Source organism: Podarcis cretensis (genome assembly GCF_951804945.1).
Source record: "Podarcis cretensis genome assembly, chromosome: 2".
In the NCBI taxonomy this organism is placed as follows: Eukaryota; Metazoa; Chordata; class Lepidosauria; order Squamata; family Lacertidae; genus Podarcis; species Podarcis cretensis.
In genome coordinates this window covers 113,916,726-113,944,252 of record NC_137171.1, presented here as the reverse complement: position 1 = coordinate 113,944,252, position 27,527 = coordinate 113,916,726, and the positions used below count along the sequence as shown (strand labels likewise).

Sequence of the window (27,527 nt, the reverse complement as noted above, 5' to 3'; positions counted from 1 at the left end):
TAGTTGTCTAGGTGCAAGTTTCTTTTTTGTGGGGTGGGTACATGAAAGGTACATGAAAGGTGAAGGGACACAGGTGGTGCTGTGGCTTAAACCACAGAGCCTAGGACTTGCCAATCAAAAGGTCGGCGGTTCGAATCCCCGCGAAGTGATGAGCTCCCGTTGCTCGGTCCCTGCTCCTGCCCACCTAGCAGTTTGAAAGCACGTCAAAGTACAAGTAGATAAATAGGTATCGCTCCAGCGGGAAGGTAAACGGCGTTTCCATGCGCTGCTCTGTTTCGCAAGAAGTGGCTTAATCATGCTGGCCACATGACCTGGAAACTGTACGCTGACTCCTCGGCCAATAAAGCGAGATGAGCGCCACAGCCCCAGAGTCGGCCACGACTGGACCTAATGGTCAGGGGTTCCTTTACCTTTTTACATGAAAGGTGAAATTATATCGTGTGAAATTTAAGTGCTCTGGTAAATAGGTGCTCTGTTGAATATTCTGTTAGAGAGCTTTGCTATAAAGTGAGGTTTTCAAGTCTTGGTTTATATATTTAAGCGGGGTTTATATACTATTAGTGAGATATAAGAAAGGGCACAGCTACTATTTGTTAGAATTCCTGCTCCATGATTGCAGTCATGGGATTGTTGTCTATCACATGACGGTGTATGTTTTCATTCCACAGAGTGGGAAGTGACAGAGACAGGATGTTTGTGTTACTGTGTTCCGTGAAGTGGGACTATTGCCCTTTGTTCTTTCTCTTTCTCTGATGCTAGAGAAAGAGGGAGCCATGTTGCAGTGGACCGTGTGTGTTTATATGTAAATAAAGTAGATTAGCCAAAATGCTGAGTTACTGAGGTCTGTTACGCAAGCTGCGAAGACTCTGCAGATCCCTAAGTATGCCGGTGTCTGTTGCCATCGGTTGCTGTGATGTTTGGGCTGAAGAAAGCTTTTGAAGCTCCCAAACGATGGACCAGGAGGGAGAGAACATGTCAGTTGGGCATGTGTCTCTACCAGGGTCCTACTCTAGTGTAGGCTGAACTCCTGACACTATTTCCCTCTCTTTTCCTGCAGTTCCAGAAAGAAAACCACCATGGCTGCTGAGAACCTCAGGAAGAGGCTTCAGGAGGAGGTGACTTGCTGCATTTGCCTCGACTTCTTCACCGATCCTGTTACCTTAGAGTGCGAGCACAGCTTTTGCTCCGCCTGCATTGCCCAGTGCTGGCGGGAATCTTCTGCCAACGCCCTCTGCCCTCTGTGTAAAAGGGCCATCCGGGCAACAAAGTCCAAGCCGAACAAGCAGCTGGGCAACTTTGCCGAGATAGCCAAGCAGCTGAGAGATCAGGAGAGGGAGGAGGCCGAAGGGAGGCGGTTCTGCGGGAGACACGGGGAGCCCCTGAAACTCTTCTGCAAGGATGACCAAGTCCCCATCTGTGTGGTGTGTGACTGGTCCAAGGAGCACAAAGGACATGAAGTGGTTCCCAAGGAGGAGGCTGCCCAAGAGTACAGGGTAGGTTTAAGGTTACCAGATTTTTTTTCAATGAATCCGGGGATACTTTTAAAAAAAATATTTTTATTACCGTATTTTTCGCCCTATAGGACACACTTTTTCCCCTCCAAAAAGGAAGGGGAAATGCGTGTGCATCCTATGGGGCGAATGCAGGCTTTCATTGAAGCCTGGAGAGCGAGAGGGGTCGGTGCGCACCGACCCCTCTCGCTCTCCAGGCTTCAGGAGAGCCGCAGCGCCAGCCCCACAAGGTCGGGGGACAGTGGGGAGGTGGAACGCCACCATCCCGCTGTCTCCCGATGTGGTTTGGAGGCTGATGGCGGGGAGACGCGTGCTTCTCCCGGCCGCCAGCCCCGCAAGCTCCGGGGACAGCGGGGAGGCGCAGCGCGTCCTCCCGCTGTCCCCGGACCTGGTCTGCAGACGGGCAGCGGGGAGAAGAGCGCTTCTCCCCGCTGCCTGCCCCGCAAGCTCCGGAGACAGCTGGGAGGCGCAGCGTGTCCTCCCGCTGTCCCCGGACCTGGTCTGCAGGCGCTTCTGGCCCCACAAGCGCCTGGGGGGAAATAAATTTTTTTTTCTTTATTTCCCCCGCAAAAAACTTGGTGTGTCCTATGGGCTGGTGCGTCCTATGGGGCGAAAAATACGGTAAACACTTTCAGCGTAAGAAATTATCAGTCCAAATAATCAATTACATTATTTTTTCTCCTTCTCCCCCCCCCCCCCACTACTTCCCTCAGTTCCCCTCTCTGGTTTCTTTGCACATATTGTTCTCTGCATGTTATAAAACTGTACATATCCTTGCCTTATCTATCATGTGTTCAACTAATAAATTTGTGGATGTTTATTCAAAAACCTGCCAAGGAGTTCAGGTCATTTTGTTGTCTTTTTAGGTAATTTGTAAAGAGTTCCCATTCTTCCTTGATGTCACAATTGTCCTTATCACGCAATTTGTATGTCAATTTGGCCAATTCTGCATAGCTCATCAATTTTTCTTGCCACTGCTCTTTCGTTGGGATTTCCTCATTCTTCCATTCTTGTGCTAACAAGACTCTTGCCGCTGTTGTACCATACATAAATAAGTTCTTTATTTTTCTTGGCAGGTCTTGTCCTACAATCCCTAACAAAAATGCTTCTGGGTTTTTTTTAAAAAAATGTCATTTTAAACATTTTTTTCTATTCATTATATATCATTTCCCAATTTTTTTGTCTTTTTTTTTTTAAATAATTTTTATTAACTGGCCAATCACATCAAATTAAATCACATCATATAAATTCCGAATTACAAAGCCAAATTTTTAAATTTTGTTGGGGGAACCCATACTTCAAGATCCAAAGGGGAATTCAGATCATCTTCTTATTACTGCGTTAATGTCCAAATCAGTCCCAATCAGTCCAAACAAAGTTCATAATTCTATCCAGTCTTATCTTGGTGTTGCCACATCATATCTTGTTCGTATAATTTCTCTTTTTCCTTTACGATCTCTTCTGTTAGTCTCCTTAAGCCGATAGCAAGTGTAATAATCCTGTGTGGATTTCCCGTTCCTCCACTAAGTCCAGATGGTTTCCATATATCTCCTTCGTAGATAACATCACTTTATCCATCGTAAATTTTGGCATTTGTCGCTCTTAAGTCCCACCGAGGAGTTGATTCACGATATGTAAACAACTCTATTTCTCTCTTTCTCCTCCCAGATCCAAGAGCTCCCACAATGCCTCACAAAATGGCGAACGGCATTTTTTCCTGACTGCGTCACTCCAAAACTCTTAGCTTTCCAGCTTCATCTTGAAACATTGCTTTGGATCGAAAGTTTATCTCCACACAGCCTTAAATCCACAGCTTAAGTCCTTAATTTCTGACTCATTAGGGGAGGGGGATTCTTGTTAAATCACATAAAAAGGTAGAGGCAGGTTTCCCCCCCCCTCCCCCCTCAGTCATTACCGTATCTTGACGTTCTTCTCGTATTTCATTGTTGTCTTGTTATCAGAGATCTCTTCTGTCAGCAGTATTTACTCCCCTTTTTCCTTGATGTATGTGCAATTAATCATGTCCAAATTATTTCTTTTAAAGATCATTGCAACCAGCGGCGCGAATCGGGGACGGCGTCGAGGAGTGCCGAAAATCCCACAGGAGGGCTTTGTGCCTAGTGCCCCCACCCCCACAAATTCGGGGGTGGTATAGGGCACAGCAGGCAAGGGCCGTCCCCCCCATAATCCTGGGGGGGTTAAGGAGGCTAATTACCCCCATCATAGCCTCCAAATTACCTCGTGTGGGTCGGAGAGATGTTATTGTCAGCCATCTTCTGATGCGCCACCTAGTGGCCCCCCCATTTCCCAATTTTTTTTGACTTCTCTACATTCCCACCACATATGATAAAAAGTACCTTCTTTTTCTTTACATTTCCAACATATGTTTGACCCGGTTTTGTACATTTTTGCTATTTGTACTGGTTTGATATACCATCTGTACATCATTTTCATATAATTTTCTTTCAAAAGAGAACATTCTGTAAATTTCAGATCTCCCTTCCACAATTTTTCCCAGTCCTCATATTGTATATTATGTCCTATATCTTGTGCAATCCGGGGACACTTTTCAACTTCCTACTAAACAGATGGATTTTGTCAGGGGCCTGATTTGTAAATCCGGGGACTGTCCCTGGGAAACGGGGATGTCCGGTAACCTTAGGGTAGGTGGGACGCTGCTTCAGGGAGCAGCGAACAGGGCACGCTTTGTGTTTGTGGACAGGCAGTAAAATTGGAACACTGTTTGGAGAGTAGCAGTAGAGAGGTTTGCCATTGCCCCAGTTCCAAACAGTCCTGAGTATGTTCAAGGGACACTAAATGGTGACTGACTGTCACAGGCTGGCTTGATGGAGAGGAATTGTAAGAGGAACCAGCTGGGGAACCCCTAAGGCAGGCACGTCCAACTGGTAGATCGTGCTCTACCGGTAGATAGCTACTGGCTCCCCCCAAAGAAGCTCAACAACTTTGGCTCCTCTAAAAAAAAGCTCAACATTAGCCCTGCACCCCTAAAAAAAACGGGCCTTCCTCCCTAAAGAAAGCCCAGCAACTTTGACCTGAACCCTCCAAAAGGGGGTAGTTCACTACCAGCTTTTAACTCTGTGAGTAGATCACAGCCTCTTGGGAGTTGGCCACCCCTGCCCTAAGGGAAGAAGGATCAGAGCCTGGGAGTGGCGATGTGACAACCATGAGTGGTCACAGGGAGCAGACTGGGATGAGAAGGTGTCAGAAGCTGGAGGGAAAACAGGGCTTAGTGGGCAGGGAGAGTCTGTGGCAGAGAAGTCCAGAATCAGAGGCAGGAGTGGAGGGGGACAGAAGGCAGAGATGAGGCAGGCTGCTGAAAAGTCACAAGTGTCTCCCCCTCCTGCTGCGACAAGCTCCCCTCACCCCTTATCTCCCAGAACCAGAAGAGGGCTGAAATGAGCATAGCAATGGAAGGCTGCAGGCAGGCACAGTCTCTGATTGCTTGGGGAAAGCCCTGTAGAGGAGGGGACTTAGACAGCTGTGGGAGGTGGGCGCTTTCAGTCTTGGCAATTGATCCATGGGGCAAGACCTACTGGGGATGAGCTGCTGGGCTCATTAGACCTGACACTCAGCCAAGTTCATGCATCCAGTAAAATAGATTCAGGGGTGAGGAAATTGGGGCTCCCTCCAGGTGTTGCTGAACTACAACTCCCATCAGCCCCTGCCATCACAGCCAGTGGTCAGGGAGGATGCAAGTTGTAGCTGAGCAACACTTATAGGGCTGAAAATTAGCCACTCCTGAACCAAAGCCCTAGAGGGAATTGGGAAGCAAGGAGCAGAGTGAATGGGGCTTCCATTGAAACAATAGTGACATTTTTCTTTTCTCCCCCCCCCCCCATAATTTTTATTAAATTTCTGTTTTACATTTTAGAATATTTATTTAAACAACCTTAAAATATCAGTGACTTCCCTTCTCTTTCCATGGTTCATTTTACAAAACATAAATCCCTGCATATTTTATATAAACCAAACCATTCAGTAGTCCATTATTACATCCATCAAAACTTATTTACACTGTTGAATTTATCTTAAAGCTGCCCACGTTTTCAAATAAACACAATTTTCCTCCATATATTCAGTAAACATTTCCCAATCTTCTTTAAACGTATGTTCTTCTTCTTCTCTTATTCTATATGCTAGGTCTGCAAGTTGCGCATATTCCATCATCTTAAGTTGCCATTCTTCTTTAGTTGGGACTTCGCTCGATTTCCATTTTTTGGCTAACGAAACACAGGCTGCAGTAGTGGCATACATAAATAACCTGGGAATTTCCATCTGAATTATCCCCAACCCAAAGGACTCTGTTTGTTTTTGGAAAAGCACTTTTAAACTTTTTTTTTCAATTCCTTATGGAACAATAGTGACTTTTTTCAAACCTGCTCTAACACGATTTCTCGCCCTCCTCTCTAGGATCACGTCTGCAGCTTGCTGGAAGTGATGAAGAAACAGAGAGAAGAGATATTGGTGCATATATTGAATACAGAAAAGGAAAGCCAAGACCTGCTTGTATGTGTCTCTTTTCACCAGGAACTTGTGGCGTTATTTTGAGCACTGCGTGCCACCAAGAATTGCCTAGTGTATCCTGAGCTCTCAGAAAGCTCTCTAGGGATGCTCTGACTTCCTAGAGTGCCCTAGAAAGTTATTGTGCCTTGGGAGCATAGCTGAATGTTGTGGTTCCCTAAAGGTGGCTCACGCACCACAATGTGATCCATAAATGGATTTGGGGGGGGGTGAGGGGGCAGGAGGGAAGACAGACAGTGCATGCCACCCTGATCTCTTGGAAGACAAGACAGGATAAAAAATGTTGTAATTAAAGTAAATACAGTGGTACTTCTGGTTGCGAACAGGATCCGTTCCGGAGGCCCTTTCGCAACACGAAAAGCCCGCAACCTGAAGTGCTGTATCTGCGCAGGTGCGCAGCGTGATTTGGTGCTTGTGTGCATGCGCAAAGTGCGATTTAGCGCTTCTGCGCATGCGCGAGTGGTAAAACCCAGAAGTAACCCTTTCCGGTACTTCCGGGTCGCCGCAGGACGCAACCTGAAAAAACATATCATGAAGCAAACGTAACATGAGATATGACTGTAGATGTCTGATTTTGCTTTATATTTTTTATTATTACCTTCATACCCCAGGTTTCCTCCAAGGAAACTCAGGGTGGCATATTTGCCATAGCTGTCAACCGTCCCTTATTTAGCGGGAAACTCCCTTATCCCGGTGCCGTGCCCTGCTGCTGTCCCTTATTGATGATGTCCCTTAAATTTCCCGGGTTTCATGCTCGCCCAGCTTGGGAAGGAAGCAGCGGCTCGGGGTCCTCTGCTACGAGAGAGAGCGCACGCTGGCGCTGTCGTCCTGGCGCGAGGAGTTCCATCGGCCCTTCCCCGCCCGAAAGAGAGGGGGGTGAGGGAGAGAGACTCTCGCCCACGCCACCCCAGAGGCGGCAGCGGTGGTGGCAGCTGAGGAGGTGGCCTGAGGGCGGAGGAAGAGGAGGGGATAGGGAGGACACGGAAGGGCGGCGCTTCAGCGGCCGCCGCCACGCCGCAACCGCCTCATGCCGGATTGACAGCATCTGTCAATCCTACCAATGTATGTAACTTCACAATAGCAAAATCCCTTATTTTGGCTACTGATCCCTTATTTTCGAGGCTGCTGGTCCCTTATTTTCAAATCTGTAAGTTGAGAGCTATGCATATTAGCATTTCTCCCCCCCTCCCCATTTTATCCTTGTTCGGTGGGTTAGGCTGAGAGACAGTGGGTGGCCCAAGGGCAGCCAGTGAGAATTCTGGCTGAATGGGGTGGCTGGGATTTGAACCCTGGTCCCTCAGGTCCCCTAGTCGAGCTCTCTAACCAGCACACTGCACCGGCTCCCCCCCCCCCACTCTCCACCTGCTGCAGAAACGGATAGAATCGGAGCGGGAGAAAATGACGGCGGGGGTCAAGCAGCTGTACCACATTATCAAAAAGCAACTGGGCTTCATCGTGGCACAGATGGAGTGGGCCAAGAAGGAGATTATGATGAAGAGGGACGAACAAATGGCCAAACTCTCCCAGGACCTTTCCTCTCTGGGCAGCAGCATCCAAGAGATGGAGCAGACGTCTCGGCTGCCCGTGAGTGACTTCCTACAGGTAAGATGGCTGGCTGCATTTTCCCTGTACAGTCGTACCTCGGAAGTCAAACAGAATCTGTTCCGGAAGTCCGTTTTACTTCCAAAGCACAGCTTCTGAATGGCTGCAGCTTCTGCAGCCAATCGGAAGCCCTGTTTGACGTTCGGCTTCCGAAAGAACGTTCGAAAGCTTGAACACTCACTTCCGGTTTTTGATCATTCAGGAGCTGGAACGTTCAACTCCCAAGGCGTTCGGGAGCTGAGGCATGATTGTAGTATTGTACAGTGGTAGCTCAGGTTACATATGCTTCAGGTTACATACGCTTCAGGCTACAGACTCTGCTAACCCAGAAATAGTGCTTCAGGTTAAGAACTTTGCTTCAGGATGAGAACAGAAATCACGCAGCAGCGGGAGGCCCCATTAGCTAAAGTGGTTCTTCAGGTTAAGAACAGTTTCAGGTTAAGTGCGGACCTCCGGAACGAATTAAGTACTTAACCTGAGGTACCACTGTATACAGAATAAAGCTGGGGGAAGAGTAGTCATGGGGGGGGGGAGAAGATTGCCCCCCCCCCCTTTTAACCTTTTTCAACTCAACAATATCCTTTTTTGAGTTGCAGCAACCAGAACTTTATACAGGACTCCAAATGCAGTTGTACCACAGATTTGTATAAGGCATGGGTAGGCAAACTAAGGCCGGGGGCTGGATCCAGCCCAAACACCTTCTTAATTGGGCTCGCGGATGGTCCAGGAATCAGTGTGTTTCTACATGAGCAGAATGTGTCCTTCTATTTAAAATGCATCTCTTGGTTATTTGTGGGGCCTGCCTGGTGTTTTTACATGAGTAGAATATGTGCTTTTATTTAAAATGCATCTCGGGGTTATTTGTGGGGCCTGCCTGGTGTTTTTACATGAGTAGAATATGTGCTTTTATTTAAAATGCATCTCGGGGTTATTTGTGGGGCATAGGAATTTGTTCATTCCCCCCCCCCCTTCAAAATATAGTCCGGCCCCCAACAAGGTCTGAGGGACAGTGGGCCCAGCCCCTTGCTGAAAAAGTCTGCTGACCCCTGGTATAAGGGTATGCATTAGGATATTAGCAATATTTGGTTTTTCCCCCCAACAATCCTTAGGTAGAAATTTAAAAACCCCAATGCATCCTTACCCCAGGGGGCGTTCAGGTTCGGTGGGGGTCTCCTTAGCAGCCTGCGGCAAGGCACTCAGTTCCCTCCTCTTCCTCTCCCCATTCTAGGATGTTGCAGACACCTTGCAAAGGTAAGTGGGTCCCCTTCATTCTGTTTCACATTTGGTTAATCTTGGGAGGCTTTGCACAATACGGGAAGTTGCTGCCGCAGCGCCGTTTAACCTGTTCCTTCCCCAGTTGTATTTGTACCTGGCTCAGCTCTTCCAAAGGACCACCCAGCTTTGCACAGGGAAGAAGGTGGTGGTGAAGGAATCTCCTCTTCCTTTTAATTTCACTTGCTGAAGGTCAATCGGCTTGTCCTTAAAGGGGAGGCACTTCCCGTGAGAGGTGGATGATCTGTTGGACTATTCTTGGGATGGTGTGAGATGAACGTATTGGCAACACCTATTTGGTGTTTCGCAACTTTCCGACTAGTTGCAGGACCTTAGCCAGACCTAGCAGAGTAAATGCAGAATCCATGGAAGCAATTGGTGACTTGGCTGCAGACAGGATAGACGAAGCAGGAACCAGGAACTTGTAGTTAGGTGTTTATTATATACAGTGGACTATTTACAGGAACAGAACATGGATCTTTTGCTAGCTCTCTCTGACACGACTCACAACTCCTACACTGACACACAGAACTCTGAACCTCTGAACTCACACATTCCAGTTAGTAGGCCATTAATTATCACTCCCTTGAGAGAGCTTGACCAATCAGGGAGCTGTCTCCATGTCTCTGTTATCACCAGGCAGACTTACTCCTTCAGATTGCCTTCTGGCTGTCTGCCAAACCTTAATTGACTCTGTGTGAGTAGCTGCACGTACACAGTTTCCCAATAGAACTTTAGATAAGTCTTGAAGCCCAGCTGCTTATTATGGTGTCTTCTTCTCCACTAAGCAGCCCACAAGGCATGAAGGGTGGAGTGTGACCTACAGTACAAAAATGACCCAAATTGTGCCAGTTTTCTGAGATGGGTTTATTGGTGTTCACCTTCCTTCCTTCCTTCCTTCCTTCCTTCCTTCCTTCCTTCCTTCCTTTTTCTGTCCATTTCTCTCTTTTCCTGCCACTGTGATTAATAATCTGTCCAGATAAAGGGATAAATCATCATTATAGGCTCTTTTTCTCTTTCTCCAGGAGCAAGGAGGTCAAGTTTAAAAACGTAGCCGCTTTCCCTCCAAAACTAAAATGGAAAACTTGGGAGTTTTGGGACGTCACTGCCATTTTGCAGAAGTTCACAGAGAAATTCAAAGGTATCGGAAGGGTTTTGGGTGGGGAATCGGCTGCCAAGCAAGGGAGGGAGGGTGGAATTGGCGTGGGGACGAGGCTTTGTAGGAGATTCTCTCAGATGAAGGGGAGCTCAAGCAACAGTGAGGAGGCCATTTTTTATTTCTTCCAGAAGCCCAGCTTCCTGCATCTGGAAGTAACTGCTTCCCTAGGGTATTGTTGCCTTGCAGCAGAGGAACACAGAGAATGCCTAAGGAAGTTTGGATTATTCTCTCCTGTCAGTCCCTCGATGAAAGAAAGAAGGCCCTGCATTGTCAGCTAGGAACCTGGAAATGGCAGAGTTATAAAGCCATAACACACACATATACACCTTAACCAGACTCGAATTGAAGGTGACTGGATTTCATGGGCAAACCAGGATCCATCCTATAGACTTTTGGCGTTGGAAGGCACCCAAAAGCTCTGTTCAGTTGACTATTTATTTATTCACTTAATTTCCTTTGTGAATCGCTTCTCATAAAGCTTCCCAAAGCAATTTCACAAGAAAAACATATATAGACTGGCTTATCCACGCCTCCCCTTGTTCTGCTGCTTCCGTCACCCTCCTGGGGGGGAAACGACTCTTTAGTGCTCAATCGGAGCTAACATGAATTTGGGTTTTCCCCAGATTGCCAAAATCTACTGGTACCACATTCCCGATAGGTGGTCCTGCAACCTTTTATTAAAAGCCCTCTTAACAAAAGGGGGGGTGTCTATCGGTTACTGGTTTTTACACATGGGGTGGTTTTCTGTTCATCTCACTCCCCCATTTTCTTCTACAGGCAATCTGATATCTGGATATTCACTGCGTAAAGGTAAATTTCAGGCAGCAAAAGGGGGTGTTGAGGTACCTCTCAATAGTTGACCACCTATTTCTTTGTTCACTCACTTTAAATCCAGGGTAGGAAACTGGATCGAGAAGTAGCCACAGAGTGTTTGTTGTGGGGGAGGAAGGGAAAGGAGAATGTTAGCCGCTTTGAGACTCCTTTGGGGAGTGATAAAGCGGGATATCAAATTCAAACTCTTCCTCTTCTTCTCTTCTTCCGCAGCGAAAGTGTCTCTGAACCCAGCCACGGCCCATCCTCGGCTCATCATATCCGAGGACCTGAGAGGTTTGGCGCTGGCAGAAAGGCCACAGGCCCTTCCCCTCAGCGCTGGCCGATTTGAGCGCTGGCCATGCGCTCAGTGCCAGGAGTCCTTCAGCTCTGGCAGAAGCTACTGGGAAGTCGAAGTGAGGAACGAGGGCGCCTGGGCTCTGGGCATCTCAAAACCGCTTGTGGCGGTCAGGAAAGACGCACAGCCTTCCCCGGAAGCCGGCGTCTGGGCTATTGGGAGGTGGGAGGGTCAGTACAGGGCTGTTGTCCCACCGCATTACCCTTTCCTGTATCCAAGCAGGGAGCCCCAAAGAATACGAGTGGCCCTCAATCTGGATGCTCAACAGGTGGCTTTTTTTGATGCTGAGGCGGCAAGCCTGCTCCACACTTTCTCCTTAGCTGAATCCTTGCCCGACACCTTCTACCCCTTCTTTTGGATCTGGAAAAAATCCCATCTCCAACTCTGCCCGTGAGAAAGGCATGCAGCCTCTGTTGATCTATTTTCTGCTCCTTCCCTCCAGCTTCTCCCAATGCAAACTTAACAACAAACCTCCAAACCAAAAGGCTGGATATTCTTCCACTCTCTAAACTTATGTTTACCGTTTTTCCCAAAACAGAAGCTGCCTTTCTTTGAAATCAGTGTAAATGCTTTTTAATGTTTGATTTTATCTTACAGAATGAGCAGCCTTGGAGGTTTCTTTAGAACCATGGAAGTTTTATATATATTCTTAACACACAAATAAAAAGAATAAAGGGTCGTTACTCCCAAGTTGGCCTGAGCTTTATTTGTTGTGGAAAGTCCATGTTCTGAAGTATCTGTTGCTGCTTTTCTGTGGCTAAATGTTTTTGACTTTAAGAGCTGTTTGACAGTGGAGCGTTCTGCCTTCGGAGGTTGTGGGTTCTCCTTCCTTGGAGGTTTTTAAGCAGAGGTTGGATGGCCGTCTGTGAGGGACGCTTTAGCTGAGATTCCTGCAATTCAAGGGGTTGGACTAGAGCAGTGTTTCCCAACCTTGCGCCTCCAGCTGTTTTTAGACTACAATTCCCATCATCCCTTGCCACTGGTCTTGCTAGTCAGGGATGATGGGAGTTGTAGTTCAAAAACAGCTGGAGGCACAAGGTTGGGAAACACTGGACTAGAGGACCCCAGGAGATCTCTTCAAACTCAACAATTCTGTGATTTTATTATTCCCTGGTGGATAGATCCTTGGCGTATTTTCATGAAATTGCAAAAAAAGAAGTGAGTGTTGGAACTCTGAGTCACATCTGCAACTTGTTTTTGCATGCAAGCAATGATGGCTACCAAAGATGACAAAGGATTCTTTGCAGCGAAGCTCCCCTGTATTCTGAGTTCGCTGTTTCTTCGGAAACAAAAGGTGAACAAATTTCTCCAGTGTTGCAGCGCAGCACTTTTAGAGTTGTGGAGGTAAGACGATAAGCCACTGTGGCTAGTAGCCTCTGATAGCAATAACCACCATAATTTTTTTTCCATTCGTCTTTATAAGCCATCCAAGTTAGTGACCAACACTGGGGAATGCCGTACTTTAACCATGCACAGTACGAAGAAGTACCATATTTTTCCATGTATAAGACGTAGGATTTTTTATTAAGAAATATTGTTTAAAATTTGGGGTCGTCTTATAGACGGGTAGTGCATAGGGGGGATGGGCGATTGTCATAGCTTTTTCCCATTTTTCCACAACGGGGTGAGCTCCTGTTTTTCGGTCCCTGCTCCTGCCCACCTAGCAGTTTGAAAGCACATCAAAGTGCAAGTAGATAAATAGGTACCGCTCCGGCGGGAAGGTAAACGGCATTTCCGTGCGCTGCTCTGGTTCGCCAGAAGCAGCTTAGTCATGCTGGCCTCATGACCCGGAAGCTGTATGCCAGCTCCCTCGGCCAGTAAAGCGAGGTGAGCACCGCAATCCCAGAGTCGTCCGCGACTGGACCTAATGGTCAGGGGTCCCTTTACCTTTAATCCTCTAATGTTCTGCTTCATTTGATTCCCATGAGTTCCAGTATTATTGTTTCCATTTATTAAATTTGTGTATCGCCCTTCATCCGAAGACCTCAAGGCGGCTCACAGCGTGTTCAACACGACTGATTTTGCACACACCTTTCATTTCCCCATCGCTCCTGCCTTTCTTTCTAACCTAAAAAGGCTCAGATGTTGTCACTTCCCTCCTAGGGGGAGTTGTCCCAGCTCCATTATCATTTTGATTCCCCCAAACTATCCCTGTACCTTGAGCACAAAGCGCCCTATGTCAGGTGCTGTCACGTGTACGCATATATACAGACGAACACACAAACACGTGCACACAGCTCCTTGAGGGTCGCAGCAGATCAGGTGGGCGGGGAGGGGATATAATGTACATCCCTATCTGTCGTCGTCGTCCCTCCCAATAAATAAATTACTTGCTAGGATCAGGTGGGTGGGTGGTAGGAAATATTCCCGGGAGCCGCTCCTAGTTTAAACGATCCTAAGAAAAGATCATGGCTGTTTCTGGAGGAAAGAGATCTACCCCTCCCTCTTAGCTCAGGCCACCCATCTGACAGCAGCAAAAACATCCGGCTTAGGCACACCCCTCCGTCCATTGCCGCTCCTCGCTCAGCCAGTCCCGGAGGAGATTCCGGGAAACGGACTGCAAAGTCATTGCAATTGCGACCAGAAGCGAGAGCTGCCCTTATTCCCGGGCGAGGTAGCCATGGACCACCCGGGGGGTCCCATCCAGGCGCTGTGCTTGGAAGCGACCTGCTCCATCTGCCTGGAGTTCTTCAAGGACCCGGTGATCCTCGACTGCGGGCACAATTTCTGCCAGGGCTGCCTGGCCCAGTGCTGCGAGGAGGGGGGCAAAAGCGTCTCTTGCCCCCAGTGTAGGGAAGCGGTCCCGAGAGAAAGCCCCCGGCCCAACTGGCAGCTGGCCAGCATGACAGAAATACTCCGGAAGCTGGAGGAAGAAGGGAGCGGGGCAGAAGCCAAGGAGGGGGGTTTGTGCCACAAGCACCGGGAGCCCCTGAAGCTCTTCTGCAAGGAGGATCAAGCCCCCATCTGCGTGGTGTGCGACAAATCCAAGGAGCACCGGGACCACCGCGTGATTCCCATAGAAGAGGTGACCCAGCAGGTAAGAAATCCCTGCTATGGGGCATTATGGGGCAGTGACTTTGTTTTTCTTGGGGTGGATCTGTGCGGGAAACCACCGGGATCGTAAAAGTGGTAGGGGACCTCAGAGGTCATCCATTCCAACCCGCGGCTGCTGCTGCTGCTGCAGGAAATCCACGCCTACAACCAGTGGCGTAGCGTGGGTTGTCAGCACCCGGGACAAGGCAAGTAATTTGCGCCCCCTAACCCGTGGATTTGCGCCCCCTAACCCTAACCCCCAGATGTTGCGCCCAGTGCGGTCGCCCCCCCTGCACCCCCCCACGCTACACCACTGCCTGCAACATCCCTGATAGGTGGGCATGCAGTTCCTGCCCTCTGGAGCAGCTTTCCCTGAACTGGTGCACACCAGGGGTTTGGGACTACATCTCCCAGCAGTTCCAGCCAGCCAGGGATGATGGGAGGTGCAGTGCATCTGGAGGGTGTCAGGGTGGCTGCTGTGGCAAGACAGGAAGCGAGTTTGCTCCATCATCTACGTCGAAGGGCTTCGGATATCAGAAGGAGGCCTCCCCATTGCCTCGTCACCATCTCTTCTCTAGGCTAAACATATCCTTCTCAGAGTTTATATTTATTTTATCACCTTGGCACCCCATTTTTCCTCTAATAAGTTGAAGAAACTGCAGTGGTTCAGAGTTCAGAGTGGCTTAGCAGTCCATACCTCTTCATAGGGGGTGCTGGGAATTGTAGTTCTGGGAATAGCGGGTCCCCTGACAACTCACAGCACCCCTTAACAAACTACTACATCTCCCAGAGTTCTCTGGGAGGAAAGCCATGCCTGTTTAAAGAGGTATTACAGTGCTTTAATGTGTATGCTGTCGATGCTGGGTCTTGGCTGTGCTCCAGCAGGGCTCTTACAGCGTTTGTCAACACTGCTATATTCATCATCAGCTTGATGATGATGATGATGATGATGATGATGATGATGATGATAATTTATTATTTATACCCTGCCCATTTGGCTGGGCTTCTCCAGCCACTCTGGGCGGCTTACAACAAAATATTAAAATACAGTAATGCATCAAACATTAAAAGCTTCCCTAAACAGAGCTGCCTTCAGATGTCTTCTAAAAGTCTGGTAGCTGTTGTTCTCTTTGACATCTGGTGGGAGGGCGTTCCACAGGGAGGGCGCCACTACTGAGAAGGCCCTCTGCCTGGTTCCCTGTAGCCTCACTTCTCGCAATGAGGGAACCGCCAGAAGGCCCTTGGCGCTGGACCTCAGTGTTCGGTCAGAACGATGGGGGTGGAGACTCTCCTTCAGATATACTGGGTCAAGACCGTTTAGGGCTTTAAAGGTCAGCACCAACACTTTGAATTGTGCTCGGAAACATACATTCAGTACACCACACTTCTGTTTACAGCACAGTCGTACACAGATCTACTCAGAGGTAAGTCCCACTGGTTTCAGTGGGGATCACTCCCAGATAAATGAATACAAGACTACAGCTTTATTCTCCTTTTTCCTGGAAGAATTTGTATTGCTTCATTGGGCTCAGTTTGTGGTTATAATCTAAGAGCCCGTCCCGTTTTCCTTCCATTCACAAACTTTGGTTGAAGCTTCTCTCTCATAGAGTATAGTTCTTCAAAAGAAAAAAGACAGAAATCTTCAGGTGTCCACCCCTGAAAAGAAACACCCCTCTTTTTTTTTTTGCTTATTCCCCCCCCCATATTTTCTCCTCTCTCGTTTACTCATTTGTTGTTGTTGTTGTTGTTTCTAATGCATTTTTATTAAAGATTTTCATGGTTTACAAAAGTATGTGCAATCTCTCTCTCTCTCTCTCTCTCTCTCTCTCTCTCTCTTTTTCCAAGTAACATTTTTTACAGATCAGTTTCACTTGTGTTCCTTTGGTGGTGAGAGAGGTTGGGGTCAGTGGCGTAGCGTGGGGGGTGCCAGGGGTGCCGGCCGCACCGGGCGCAACATCTGGGGGGGTGCGAGTCCAGAGGGAAGGGACAAGTTCCTTCCTCCGCCGGGCTCCCCGCCGCCACCGCCACCGCCAGACTTGCGCCCTAGCGCGCGCGCGCCCCCCGCCGCCGCCGCTGCTGCGGCTGCGCTCCACTCACTGCTCGCAGGAGGAGCAGCCGCTGCAGCAGCGCCGCCGCCGCCGCCATCCCCTCGGCCCAGCCACAGGGAGGAGAGCTCCAAGGGGCCTCGCCGCGCCCTGCTCTCCCCAAAACCCTCCGAGAGGAAGCCGGCGGGCGGGCGAGGGTCTCCCGGCGGAAGGGGGCGCCGCTGGCTCCGGCTCTCAGCACAAGTCTCAGCCGCGGGGGGGGGGGTCGGGCGAGGACGGAGCGCGGCTGGAAGCCCCCGGACCAGGCCGGGGGGGAGGAGAGGCACTCGCCAAGCCCGGATCTGGAGCGCCTCGGAGCGCGAGCTCCACCTACAGCCCAAGGAGAGGAGGGGGCGGGGAGGCACCCGAGGGGAGGGGGCTTCGGCTGCCTCGGCCTGCGGGGGCTCCGCAAATAATAAATTTAATAAATTCCTGCTGAGCCTTAAGGGGGGGGTCCTTGGCTCCTTCGCTCGCCCCCAGCCCCAGTGGCGTAGCGTGGGGGGTGCAGGGGGGCGGCCGCAACATCTGGGGGAGCGCTCGCACTCGAGTGCTAAAATCCAGGGGTTAGGGGGCGCAAATTACTTGCCTTGCCCCGGGTGCTGACAACCCACGCTATGCCACTGGTTGGGGTTGGCCTAGGGTGTGGCTGTTTATTTGTGGTTGGCTGTGGTGATCTTTGTTTTCATGTGTGAGTGAGGTGGGTGGGTGTTTTGGATCAGATTAGCCATATTAATTTGTATGATGTTGGTGGATTTTTGTCATTGTCTTGTTGGGCTGTGTGTGTGATAAAGGGGAGCCATATCAGGGTGAAGGCATCTTCTTCTGTTTGTCCCCGTCCCAGTTTCAGTTTATTGGTTAATTTTTCTATTAGGTCTGTTTCCCATACTATTTGATACCATTGGTCCATGCTTACTCCTGACAGGTCTCTCCAGTGTCTGGTTATGGTGTTTCTGGCTGCTGAAAGTAGGCGGGTTATGAGTTCTTTGTGGTGTAAATGGGCATTGTTGTCTTGGAAGATGTTTAGTAGGGCCAATTCTGGGGTGATTTCTAATACTCATTTGTGAACACTGAAATGAGAGAAGGTTCAGCGTACACCCAGGTTTTTTGTAATAAATACATAACTGCACATTGTGCCTGGGTCTCCAGTTAAGTGTGGCACAAAACATGCAACTTGCAAATAAAATGCTGACCATACCTTCTTAAATACCCATTTGAGCAGAGAAGACATGAAAGGCCCACATCGCAAAAGAGGTCCCTGATTCATCCAAGGCGAAATATGGAGGACAGGTTGCTAGTCCTGCAGTCGTCTGAAACATGGCTTTCAAAGGAAATTAATCAGTGGCATCAATAATTCTCCATATAAACATTCTTTCTTTCCTTTCTGCTTCTCGAGGAAAAGGCTGAGCTGAAGTGTTTGGAAAAAGAGAGAGAAATTCTTGCGGATCGGAAACTAGCTGAAGAACTGAGAAGCAAAGAATGTCTGGTAAGTGCTTATTCTTAAGGTACAACCTTCCCCAAGCTAGAGCAGTTGTTTTGGACTACAACTCCCATCAGCCCCAGTCTGCGTGGTCAGGGGTCAGGGATTATGGCAGATGTAGTAGTAGTAGTAGTGTGTGTGTGTGTGTGTGTGTGTGTGTGTGTGTAATCTCCATATGGAGGACAAGGATAGATTGTAGTCTTTGGGGGTGGGTGTTGCCTACAAGACTCCTCATCCCCCCCAAAGACATCTCAGCCTGGTGTTTCCAGGCTGGCCTCTAGAGTCAAGTGTTGACTACGAGCCACTGGCACATTTGCGGGCATCTTTGTAACGCAGAGTTGGTCTGCCAATGGGCCTGGTGCCAGAAGCCTGCTCCCCATAGAGCACATCCTTGGAGATGCTGCCATCTTCCATTCTGTAGACATGACCAAGTCAACGTAGACATCACTAAGACAGGAGTACAAAAATGCTGGGGATGTAGGCATGGGAGGGCACATCTTTGTCTGGAATTCCACCCTGCCCTGCCATGCTCAAAATCAGGGGGTAGGCAACCTAAGGCCCGGGGGACAGATGCAGCCCAATCACCTTCTCAATCTGGCCCACGGACAGTCCAAGAATCAGCATGATTTTACAGGAGTAGAATGTGTCCTTTTATTTAAAATGCATCTCTGGGTTATTTGTGGGGCCTGCCTGGTGTTTTTCCGCGCAGCGGAAGCGTGCTGGGCAGTTAGAAGCAGTTTATTTACAGCAGACTATCCATTATCGTCCACAGCGAACAGCATCGTGAAAAACATGCTTTTATTTAAAATGCATCTCTGGGTTATTTGTGGGGTATAGGAATTTGTTCATTTGTCCCCAAAAATATAGTCCGGCCCACCACATGGTCTGAGGGACGGTGGACCAGCCCACAACTGAAAAAAGGTTGCTGACCCCTGGTCAAAATTTTCCTGACGGAGCACATGTGGAAGGCCTTGAGATGTTTCTCCTACGTCACTTGGGAATCACAGGCGGGGAGAGGGTTGGTGCCCCAGGCCCTCTTTGCGGTCTTCCCATAGCCACTGAGGTAAACAGGAAGCTGCACCACTTGGCTGACCCAACAGGGCTTTCCTCGCCTTCTTCTCTTCAGGAGTTATACACCTGCATGTAGGAACCAGCCCTCCATGTTTACGGCCCATCACTGACAATTTCTGTGTTTCCCTCCCCACCAGACGGAATTAGAAATGGAGAAGCAGAGGGTCGTGTCTGCCTTTGAGCGAATGTACAACTTCCTGGAAGAAATGGAGCTCCTCAGGCTGGCCAAGCTCGAAGGCCTGAAGAAAGAGGTGGAAGTGATCCAGAAGGAAAACCTCACCAGACTCACAGAAGAGATTTCCCACCTCAGTAACCTGATCACTGAAGTGGAGAGGAACTGCCAGCAGCCGGAAAACGAATTTCCACAGGTGAGGCTGAGTTTGCCTCCAAAGGTACACAATAGAAACATCTTTTCATTTTGCCCCCGTTGCATAAGCCCAGATCATGTCCACCTTTGCTCTTCAAATGACACGTATACTCACTTCAGTTACCCATATATTATTTCCTTGATGATTCTACCCCCCCCCCCGTTAAATTGCATCTTTATTGTTAAGTTGTGGGTGAACATATCAGACGACACAGTGATTCTTCCAAAGCAGCTCTTTATTTGTAAGCTGGAACAGAACTGACTGAGGAGCTCAAACAGCCTGCTTATATAGAGCTCCACTAGAATGCAACAGTAACCATTTTCTGTAACTAGCCAATTACTGAACGTCACTTTCGATCCTTCATTTGCCTACAAACTATCCAATCACTGAACGTCACTTTCGATCCCTCATTTGCATAACTATCTACAGTATCCCCCTGCTGGCCCAGGGTGAGAACTTCAGTACATAACATTTATAGTGGTCGTTTATAGCACCATTTATAGGGTTCTGCTTTTAAACAATCGTAGAGAACTTTCAGAAATGTTTTTAAGGTGGGGGGGAAAACGGAAGTGGGGAGATTTGGGGCACGGCGCTTCATGATATCGCAAACACTCAGTCGTTCAGTGCTCTGCACGCAACCCCTTCTGCTTCCAGCTGGCAGAATTTGCACACACAGCCCAAGCATGATACTCAAGAGAAGACTGTTCACATGACAAATAATCCCAGGGAGAATTAATTCCTACTTTTTACAAACCAAGATAAAAAGACCGTTCCCAACTCCCTTTACAAGAAAGGGGAACTCTTCTTGAATCATAAGATTGGAAATAAAGTTGACACAAACGTGGGGAGTGGCATTAATTCCCAGCAGAATAACAAGCAATCCAGCCTGTGTTGTGTTTGTGCAGCTGAACAGAACTCTTTCTCCCCTTCTTCCCATGCTGTCAGGACATCAAAAAGGTTTTGAGCAGGTAAGTGGCACTTTCTCACTCCTTGAGTCATCGAATTGTAGAGTTGGAAGGGACCCTGAGGGTCATCTAGTCCAACCCCCTGCGATGCAGGAATCTTTTGCCTGAAATTAATAAGACTCTTGTGCTTTACCAACCTGAAAAAGGGCTCCCTGACTCTGTTCTGCACCCTGGGATTTCCAGCAACAGAGATATCTCCACGGGGCTCTCAGCAATCTGTGAACCATTTTGTGGGGCGTGTCTGGTGGAGAAGATGTCTCCTTAGGTTTCAGAGGAGCTCCATATGGGGCGAACCAGGGAATGGATCCGTCTCCTCAGGATAGCTCTCCTCAGAGGAGTTTGCCTGGGCAGGGGCCATGGCAGACTTCTGTGCTTTACCTGCTTCCCCTGCAGATATGAGAAAGGGCAAGTGAGACAGCTGGTGGACCTTTCTCCAGGACTGGAAGAGAAGTTCAGGATTTACTCTCAGACGAATTCCGCTCTGGAAGAAGCTATGGAGAAATATAAAGGTATTGGTGGTAGTCATGGGATCTGAGGGAAGGAGGTTGGGTATAGACCTTTGAGAGGCTCCCAGCTCTGGGCTAGATGTGAGGGAAGAGATGCCCTCAATGAAAAGGAAGTGGTTCTCCTCCTGTGGTTCTTCCAGATGTCTGAACTGGCGTCCCAATAAATATTGTCCCCTTCCATTCCATTCCTCTTTGGTGGATCTTTTGATGAGCTTGCATTAAAGGCAAGCTGGTTGCTTTCCTCACAAAATAATCTATGGGCATCAGGGTGGAAGAATCTCATCTCCCACCATCCATATCTGTTTCTGAGGAGAAGGAATGTAGCTTGATGCTATTGCTCTCTTGAGAGGCACCTGGCGGGGCAAGAAAGAGCCTGTGGCAACTTAAAGATCAAAATATATATTTATTATGGCGTACAGTTTTGTGGTTCGTCAGTCCATGAAAGCTTCGACCAGAATGAACAAATGGGTTAGTCTGCAAGGTGCCACAGGACTCCTTCAACGCTATACTTAATTTTGTGTAAGTGAGACTCTTGTGTGGTTTTCAGTTCTTTTTTTCTCTCTTTCTCGCATGAATTTACACATTGCTATCTACAGTATATGGTGGTCTGAGTAAATTTGTCATCCTTTTCTTCACATGGCAGAATCTCTGGAGGAAGCAGTAAACAAAGGTAGTTTTCTGGGAATGTACGGGAAGGGAAATTTTGATGGGAGACGGTGCTTAAGATAGAGGTTGCTTCCACACTAGAACGTGGGCTGTGGTTCTCCTTTTCCAAAAGTGAAACTATAATTTGTTCTTCATGACCTGTTCTATAAAGCTTATACAAAAATAACTCCTGTTCAACAAAGGTTCCTTGCAACATGAATTAGAAGTTTTCTCTTTGCAAATTCTGCTTATTTTTTTGTTGCCTACTGATTAGTGTGGCTGGGAGATCAGAGATTAATTGTTTATTAGCTGGCTTCTGTTACTCATCAAGTAGTTGTTTTAGAGATCCAGATTCCATGCACTATTTTTTCGGTTTCTGTTTTGATAGAGAAATAGCACTATTTCATTGAGAATGGGTGAGAGGGAGAGAGAAGGAAAAGTCTTAAGACCCCTACAGAGAAGAAAAATTCGGGGGCATTTAATCACTAATCCTACAAACACCCTGAACCAGAAACAATAAAACAAGGAGAAGAGGAATCTTTTAATTAAAGTCACACTAGTCTTTGAAAGCCTCAAAAGTGCTCTGTCTGTCCAGACTCTTTTATCATAAAAATGATCATAAAAAACCAATGAAAAATTGGGTGTACAGCAAAGAAAACATGGGAATGCAACAATTTAGCAACAATGACAGATTCTCCTTAAAGACTGAGTGAACAAAGGATAGTAATTTAAGAAACAGAAAAAAGATCTAGTGTAGAAATAACCAGGGTTAAGAGGTTTCCCTCTCTGATCATGGAAACCACATCTGAGAATTCAATTTTTTTTTTAACTAAATACAGTTCTAATTGAAATTTGAACTTGATCAGTTTAGTGTGAGAGGTTTCACTCCCCCATGAAACATTAAATGACAGATCACTCTATGTATGATGGTGTCTGATTTAATTTGTCTCTCTTTCCCCTGCAAAACAGAGTCTCTGAATCAAGACTTGTACAAAGGTAACTATATGCATAGAACTAAAAATAAAATAAAAAAGTGGGAAACTTTTGATGGGGGATGGAGGCTCAGCAGCAGCCCCACACTGAAGTATTTAATTGAGTTGTGTCAGGTCAGGGCTGGGGCCCTCCAGGTGCTGTCAGACTCCAACTCCCATCAGCCCCAGCCAGCATCATCAATGCTAGGGCGTGATGGGAGTTGTAGTCCAAAACATGGAAGGCATCAGGTTGGAGAATGATATCCTCCAGAGCTTTCAGATGCCCCATCCAGCATGACTGTAAAGACTGGCGGAAGTCCTGCAACTCTCCTTGGAGGGCACCAGGTTGTCAAAGTCTGGTCTGGAGAAAGGAGACAATGTGAGAAGTGGGGGTGGGGAGGACCACAGGCCCCGCTGGCCAAAGCAGGCCTCAAGGCCTCTCTTATCTGGCCCCCTCCAGACTCTCCCTAGGCAAACACCTATCACTGGCCTTCCCTGAGTGTGTTTGTCTGGCTAGAAGGTGTCCGTCAACTGCGGCAATGCCTCTTGCATGCCTAGATGAAGCTGTGTGTGTGGAGGCCTTTGGTTTTTGCATGGCTGGAATGTCACCTCGTTTGGAGGTCAGAGTTGCATCTGCTGACCCGGCCACTTTCCCATTTGACCCCGCCCACCACTGGCCTCTGGAAGGTTGCCCAGGATGAAATGTGGCCCTCAGAAACTGAAAAAGCTTCCCCCAGATCCGATCTAGCCTCTGAGACTAGTCTTTCCAAGGATTTAATATACCCTGCTCTTCTATCTATCATCTGTCTATCTATCTATCTATCTATCTATCTATCTATCTATCTATCTATCATCTATCTATCATCTATCTATCTATCCACACCCTGCTCTTCTATCTATCTATCTATCTATCTATCTATCTATCTATCTATCTATCATCTATCTATCTATCATCTATCTATCTATCCACACCCTGCTCTTCTATCTATCTATCTATCTATCTATCTATCTATCATCTATCTATCTATCATCTATCTATCTATCTATCTATCTATCTATCTATCTATCTATCATCTATCTATCTATCATCTATCTATCTATCATCTATCTATCATCCATCTATCTATCTATCTATCTATCTATCTATCTATCTATCTATCTATCTATCATCTATCTATCTATCATCTATCTATCTATCTATCTATCTATCTATCTATCATCTATCTATCCACACCCTGCTCTTCTATCTATCTATCATCTATCTATCATCTATCATCTATCTATATCTATCATCTATCTATCTATCTATCTATCATCTATCTATCATCTATCTATCTATCTATCATCTATCTATCATCTATCTATCTATCTATCTATCTATCTATCTATCTGTCATCATCTACCTTCCCCTCTGCAGTGAATTTCACTCTGGATCCGGACACCGCAAACCCCTTCCTCATCCTTTCCGAGGACCTGAAGAGCGTGAGAAGAGGCAGTCGATACCAATCCGTGCCCGACAACCCCGAGAGATTCGACATCATGATGAGCGTGCTGGGCCGCGAGAGATTTGCTTCGGGGAGACACTGGTGGGAGGTGGAGGTGGAGGAAAATTTGGGCCGGTGGGCCGTGGGGGTTGCGAGAGAGTCCGTGAGGAGGAAGGGGCAGGTCCGCATAAGCCCGGACGAGGGGTTCTGGGCTGTGGGGAAGTCGTTCCACAACAGCCACGACTTAACCTCCCCATGCCAAATTCTGGCTTTCACATCCCCAAAGCCAACCCCCTTGATCCTGAGGCGTAACAAGCTCAGGAAGATCCGAGTGTCCCTCAGCTACGAAGAGGGTCGTGTGGAGTTCTTCGACGTCGATTCGGACGACCTGATCTTCGCTTTCCAGCTGGCCTCGTTCTCTGGGGAGAAGATCCTCCCCTTTTTCCGGGTGTGGAGAGGGGTCAGGTTGAAGTGCTGAGTTCTAAGGGCGAATCTTCCCCCATTTCAGCTACAATAACTTCCACCATCCTGAAAGGAGGTGATGTTCTAGAGCTTTCTCTACACCCAGGCAAGGAGCTTACGGTCTTAGTGGCTTCCCAACAGTAATGGTGTCTCCCAGTCCTAGATCTTAACTTCCATCGGCGATGAGAGAAAACAGAATCAATGTAAAAACATAAACGAAACAGGTGGGATTAGAGACTCCCTACACTGGGCATGGGGAACCAGTGGTCCTCCAGAGGGTGCTGGGCTCCAGCTTCCCTCAGCCCCAATTAGCATGGCGGATGGTGAGCGTTTATGGGAGTTGTAGTCCCAACAACTGGAGGGTCAGAACCTCCCCAATCCTGCCCTACAGCTTCAGTCCTGGCTGTTATTTAAAACCTTTTCTTCCCCCAGCTATATATTCTTGGCAGGGCCTTTAGAAGACACACCAAAGGGGGAAAAGTTCAGCTATGGTGGACTTCTGTTTATTAATGATTCCACTTTTCTACCATAAGGCGGCTTGTATGGGATTTGTAGTAGTCGCCCACAGATCAGGTGCAGAGCTGCTTGGCTTCAACTCGTGCCCTTCAGTTACTGCAGCTCCATCAATTGAATCTTGCCATTCAGGAGTCAAAGCGGGAAAACGTGGTCCTGCTTCTGGAGAGGGGAGGTGCATCTGCCTCAACCTAAGATGGGGAATCTTGATTCCCATCAGCCCTTGTATTGCAAAACAGGCTTTGTAGGAGTCCAACGACATTGAGTTCCCCCATTCCCTTCTAGGAATTGAACTGCAACTGGAAACCAGAAGCGTGGGTGAAGCTTTTTGATAATATCTCTTTGGGGTCAGGTAATGTGCTAAGCTTTCTGGAGGCCATTTTTGTTCTGATGGCAAGTTAGACAGGAGCCCTTTGTGAGCATTGACAAGAGGATAAGGCATAGAGAGAAAAACACTTAGGTGATGTTAGCTTTTTCCTCCCACCACCCCCAATAAATTTTTATTATTTTCTTTACACTATCATTCTTACAATACAATACATTAATCAACATATAAACATTTTTGCTCTGCCGAGCTTGCAACTTCCCTCCTTCCCTTCAGCTGGTATCCCTTATCAAATCCAATCGCATATTTTAACTTTTTACGTCTTATCTACATTATAGGAGTTATATCTGTCCTGCTCGTGTCTTTAAAGTTTTACAGTTATCCTTTAAGTATACAATAAATTTACTCCCATAGCTTTTTCCATAGCGCAGGGAATGTGGAGACATTTCCATCTGTAAAATCATAGGTACCTCCGTCTTTGAGATGGACCTTAATTTGCAAACATCTTCTATTTGTGCTGTTTTCTCCTCCGTATCATTGGCATGTTCACAGTGCCAAGTCCTGTAGCATAACATAAATAAAAATCGGCTTGGCAAACACTTCTGACAATCTTAGGCTTTTTTCACTCTCTGGTTATGCTTATGGGGGGAGGGGACTGGAAGCTGCTTCCCGCAATAGTTTTGCTTCTAATTTTCAGTTGTTTGGAGGCTGGGAAGGCAAGTACAATCTCTTGGCAGGAAGGCTCACAGAATATAAGGCATGTGTACAGGGTGTTGGATGAGACTCTTGAGAGTCCCATGGACTGCAAGAAGATCAAATCTATCCATTCTTAAGGAAATCAGCCCTGAGTGCTCCCTGGAAGGACAGATCCTGAAGCTGAGGCTCCAGTACTTTGGCCACCTCTTGAGAAGAGAAGACTCCCTGGAAAAGACCCTGATGTTGGGAAAGATGGAGGGCACAAGGAGAAGGGGACGACAGAGGACGAGATGATTGGATAGTGTTCTCGAAGCTACCAGCATGAGTTTGACCAAACTGCGGGAGGCAGTGGAAGACAGGAGTGCTTGTCGTGCTCTCATCCATGGGGTCACAAAGAGTCCGACATGACTAAATGACTAAACAACAACAACAACAGGGCCAGCCACCGTGAATTAGCCACCGTGAATTAGGATGCTAAGTGCTGGATCTCTTGAGCTTTTTTAATCCACCAGGTGTGGTTCCAGAATTGGCCTCGACAGCCACTTACGGACTCATTGTTAAAACTGTGTTTATGGAAGGCAATCTTACTCGGCTACAAGTGATCGCCAAAGAAGAAGAAGGAATCCTAGAATCCTAGAGTTGGAAGAGACCACAAGGGCCATCGAGTCCAACCCCCTGCCAAGCAGGAAACACCATCAGAGCACTCCTGACATATGGTTGTCAAGCCTCTGCTTAAAGACCTCCAAAGAAGGAGACTCCACCACACTCCTTGGCAGCAAATTCCACTGTCGAACAGCTCTTACTGTCAGGAAGTTCTTCCTAATGTTTAGGTGGAATCTTCTTTCTTGTAGTTTGGAACCATAGGAGAAGAAGAAGAAATTAGGATGCTAATTCAATGTATAAAGTACCACATTTCTCAAAGTGCAAAGAACTGCAAATAAGAATCTCAGGGAACTGCTGTTTTCTTTTGTACAGTGGTACCTCAGTTTAAGAACTTAATTTGTTCTGGAGGTCCATTCTTAACCAGAAACTGTTCTTAACCTGAGGTACTACTTTAGCTAATGGGGCCTCCCACTGCCGCCGTGCGATTTCTGTTTTCATCCTGAGGTAAAGTTCTTAACCCGAGGTACTATTTCTGGGTTAGCGGAGTCTGTAACCTGAAGCGTCTGTAACACGAGGTACCACTGTACTGTAGTTCCATAATGAAATGCTCAAAATGAAGGCAGGCTCGCAAGGGGGAGGAGTCACCCCTGCAAGGTGCATTTCCTTAAGAACGTAAACAGTTCCCTCAAAACCCCAGTTCCAAGTCTCTTCTCCCTCACCAGCCAGTAGAAACTCTGTGCCCTGATTTCTCATCACAGCCATTCTGGCACATGGCCCACCTGACTACCTGTCTCGGGGGCGTGTGCAGAGTGCAGAGGAGGCTTAACTCTCAGCATGACTGAAGAGGGAGCAAAATGCCCAAGATCTCCTCCTCCTCCTATCTAGGAGGCTGCATGCTTGAGCATTTGGGCAAGCCATTGTTTGGTTTAGTGCTGGTTCTGCTCCAGAACATTGTGTTTCATCCTGCCACGGCTAAAATGCATCTTTCATCCTCAGACGTGGTTTTCATTGGTTTCACAAGGGAAATTCCTCCGAACCGTGGCTTTAAAATGAATAGGGAGGAAGAGGAG

At 47.7% G+C, this 27,527-nt stretch overlaps 1 protein-coding gene and 1 long non-coding RNA gene across 2 annotated transcripts in view; both read left to right on the top strand.

Moving 5' to 3' along the window:
* LOC307209176 overlaps window positions 1-27,527 on the top strand; it is a 139,247-nt gene that overhangs the window by 25,241 nt on the left and 86,479 nt on the right. The window lies entirely within an intron of this gene.
* On the top strand, window positions 882-25,757 carry LOC307209824 (uncharacterized protein). Its single transcript, XM_079965187.1, has 15 exons — window positions 882-1,493; window positions 5,943-6,038; window positions 7,425-7,655; window positions 8,884-8,906; window positions 9,953-10,068; window positions 10,864-10,896; window positions 11,131-11,644; window positions 13,643-14,291; window positions 17,765-17,854; window positions 19,057-19,287; window positions 20,233-20,255; window positions 20,646-20,761; window positions 21,402-21,428; window positions 22,373-22,399; window positions 23,792-25,757. Exons 1-15 carry the CDS (start codon window positions 1,077-1,079, stop codon window positions 24,334-24,336), a joined length of 3,138 nt encoding a protein of 1,045 aa, XP_079821313.1. The 5' UTR covers window positions 882-1,076; the 3' UTR covers window positions 24,337-25,757.

Excerpts from the sequence above, each read along its gene's own strand:
- LOC307209824 (XM_079965187.1), top strand. The coding sequence starts at position 1,077 with ATGGCTGCTGAGAACCTCAGGAAGAGGCTTCAGGAGGAGGTGACTTGC. Across the intron at positions 8,907-9,952 it reads GTTGCAGACACCTTGCAAAG|GAGCAAGGAGGTCAAGTTTA; the intron begins GTAAGTGGGTCC and ends CTCTTTCTCCAG. Across the intron at positions 17,855-19,056 it reads TGAGAAGCAAAGAATGTCTG|ACGGAATTAGAAATGGAGAA; the intron begins GTAAGTGCTTAT and ends CCTCCCCACCAG.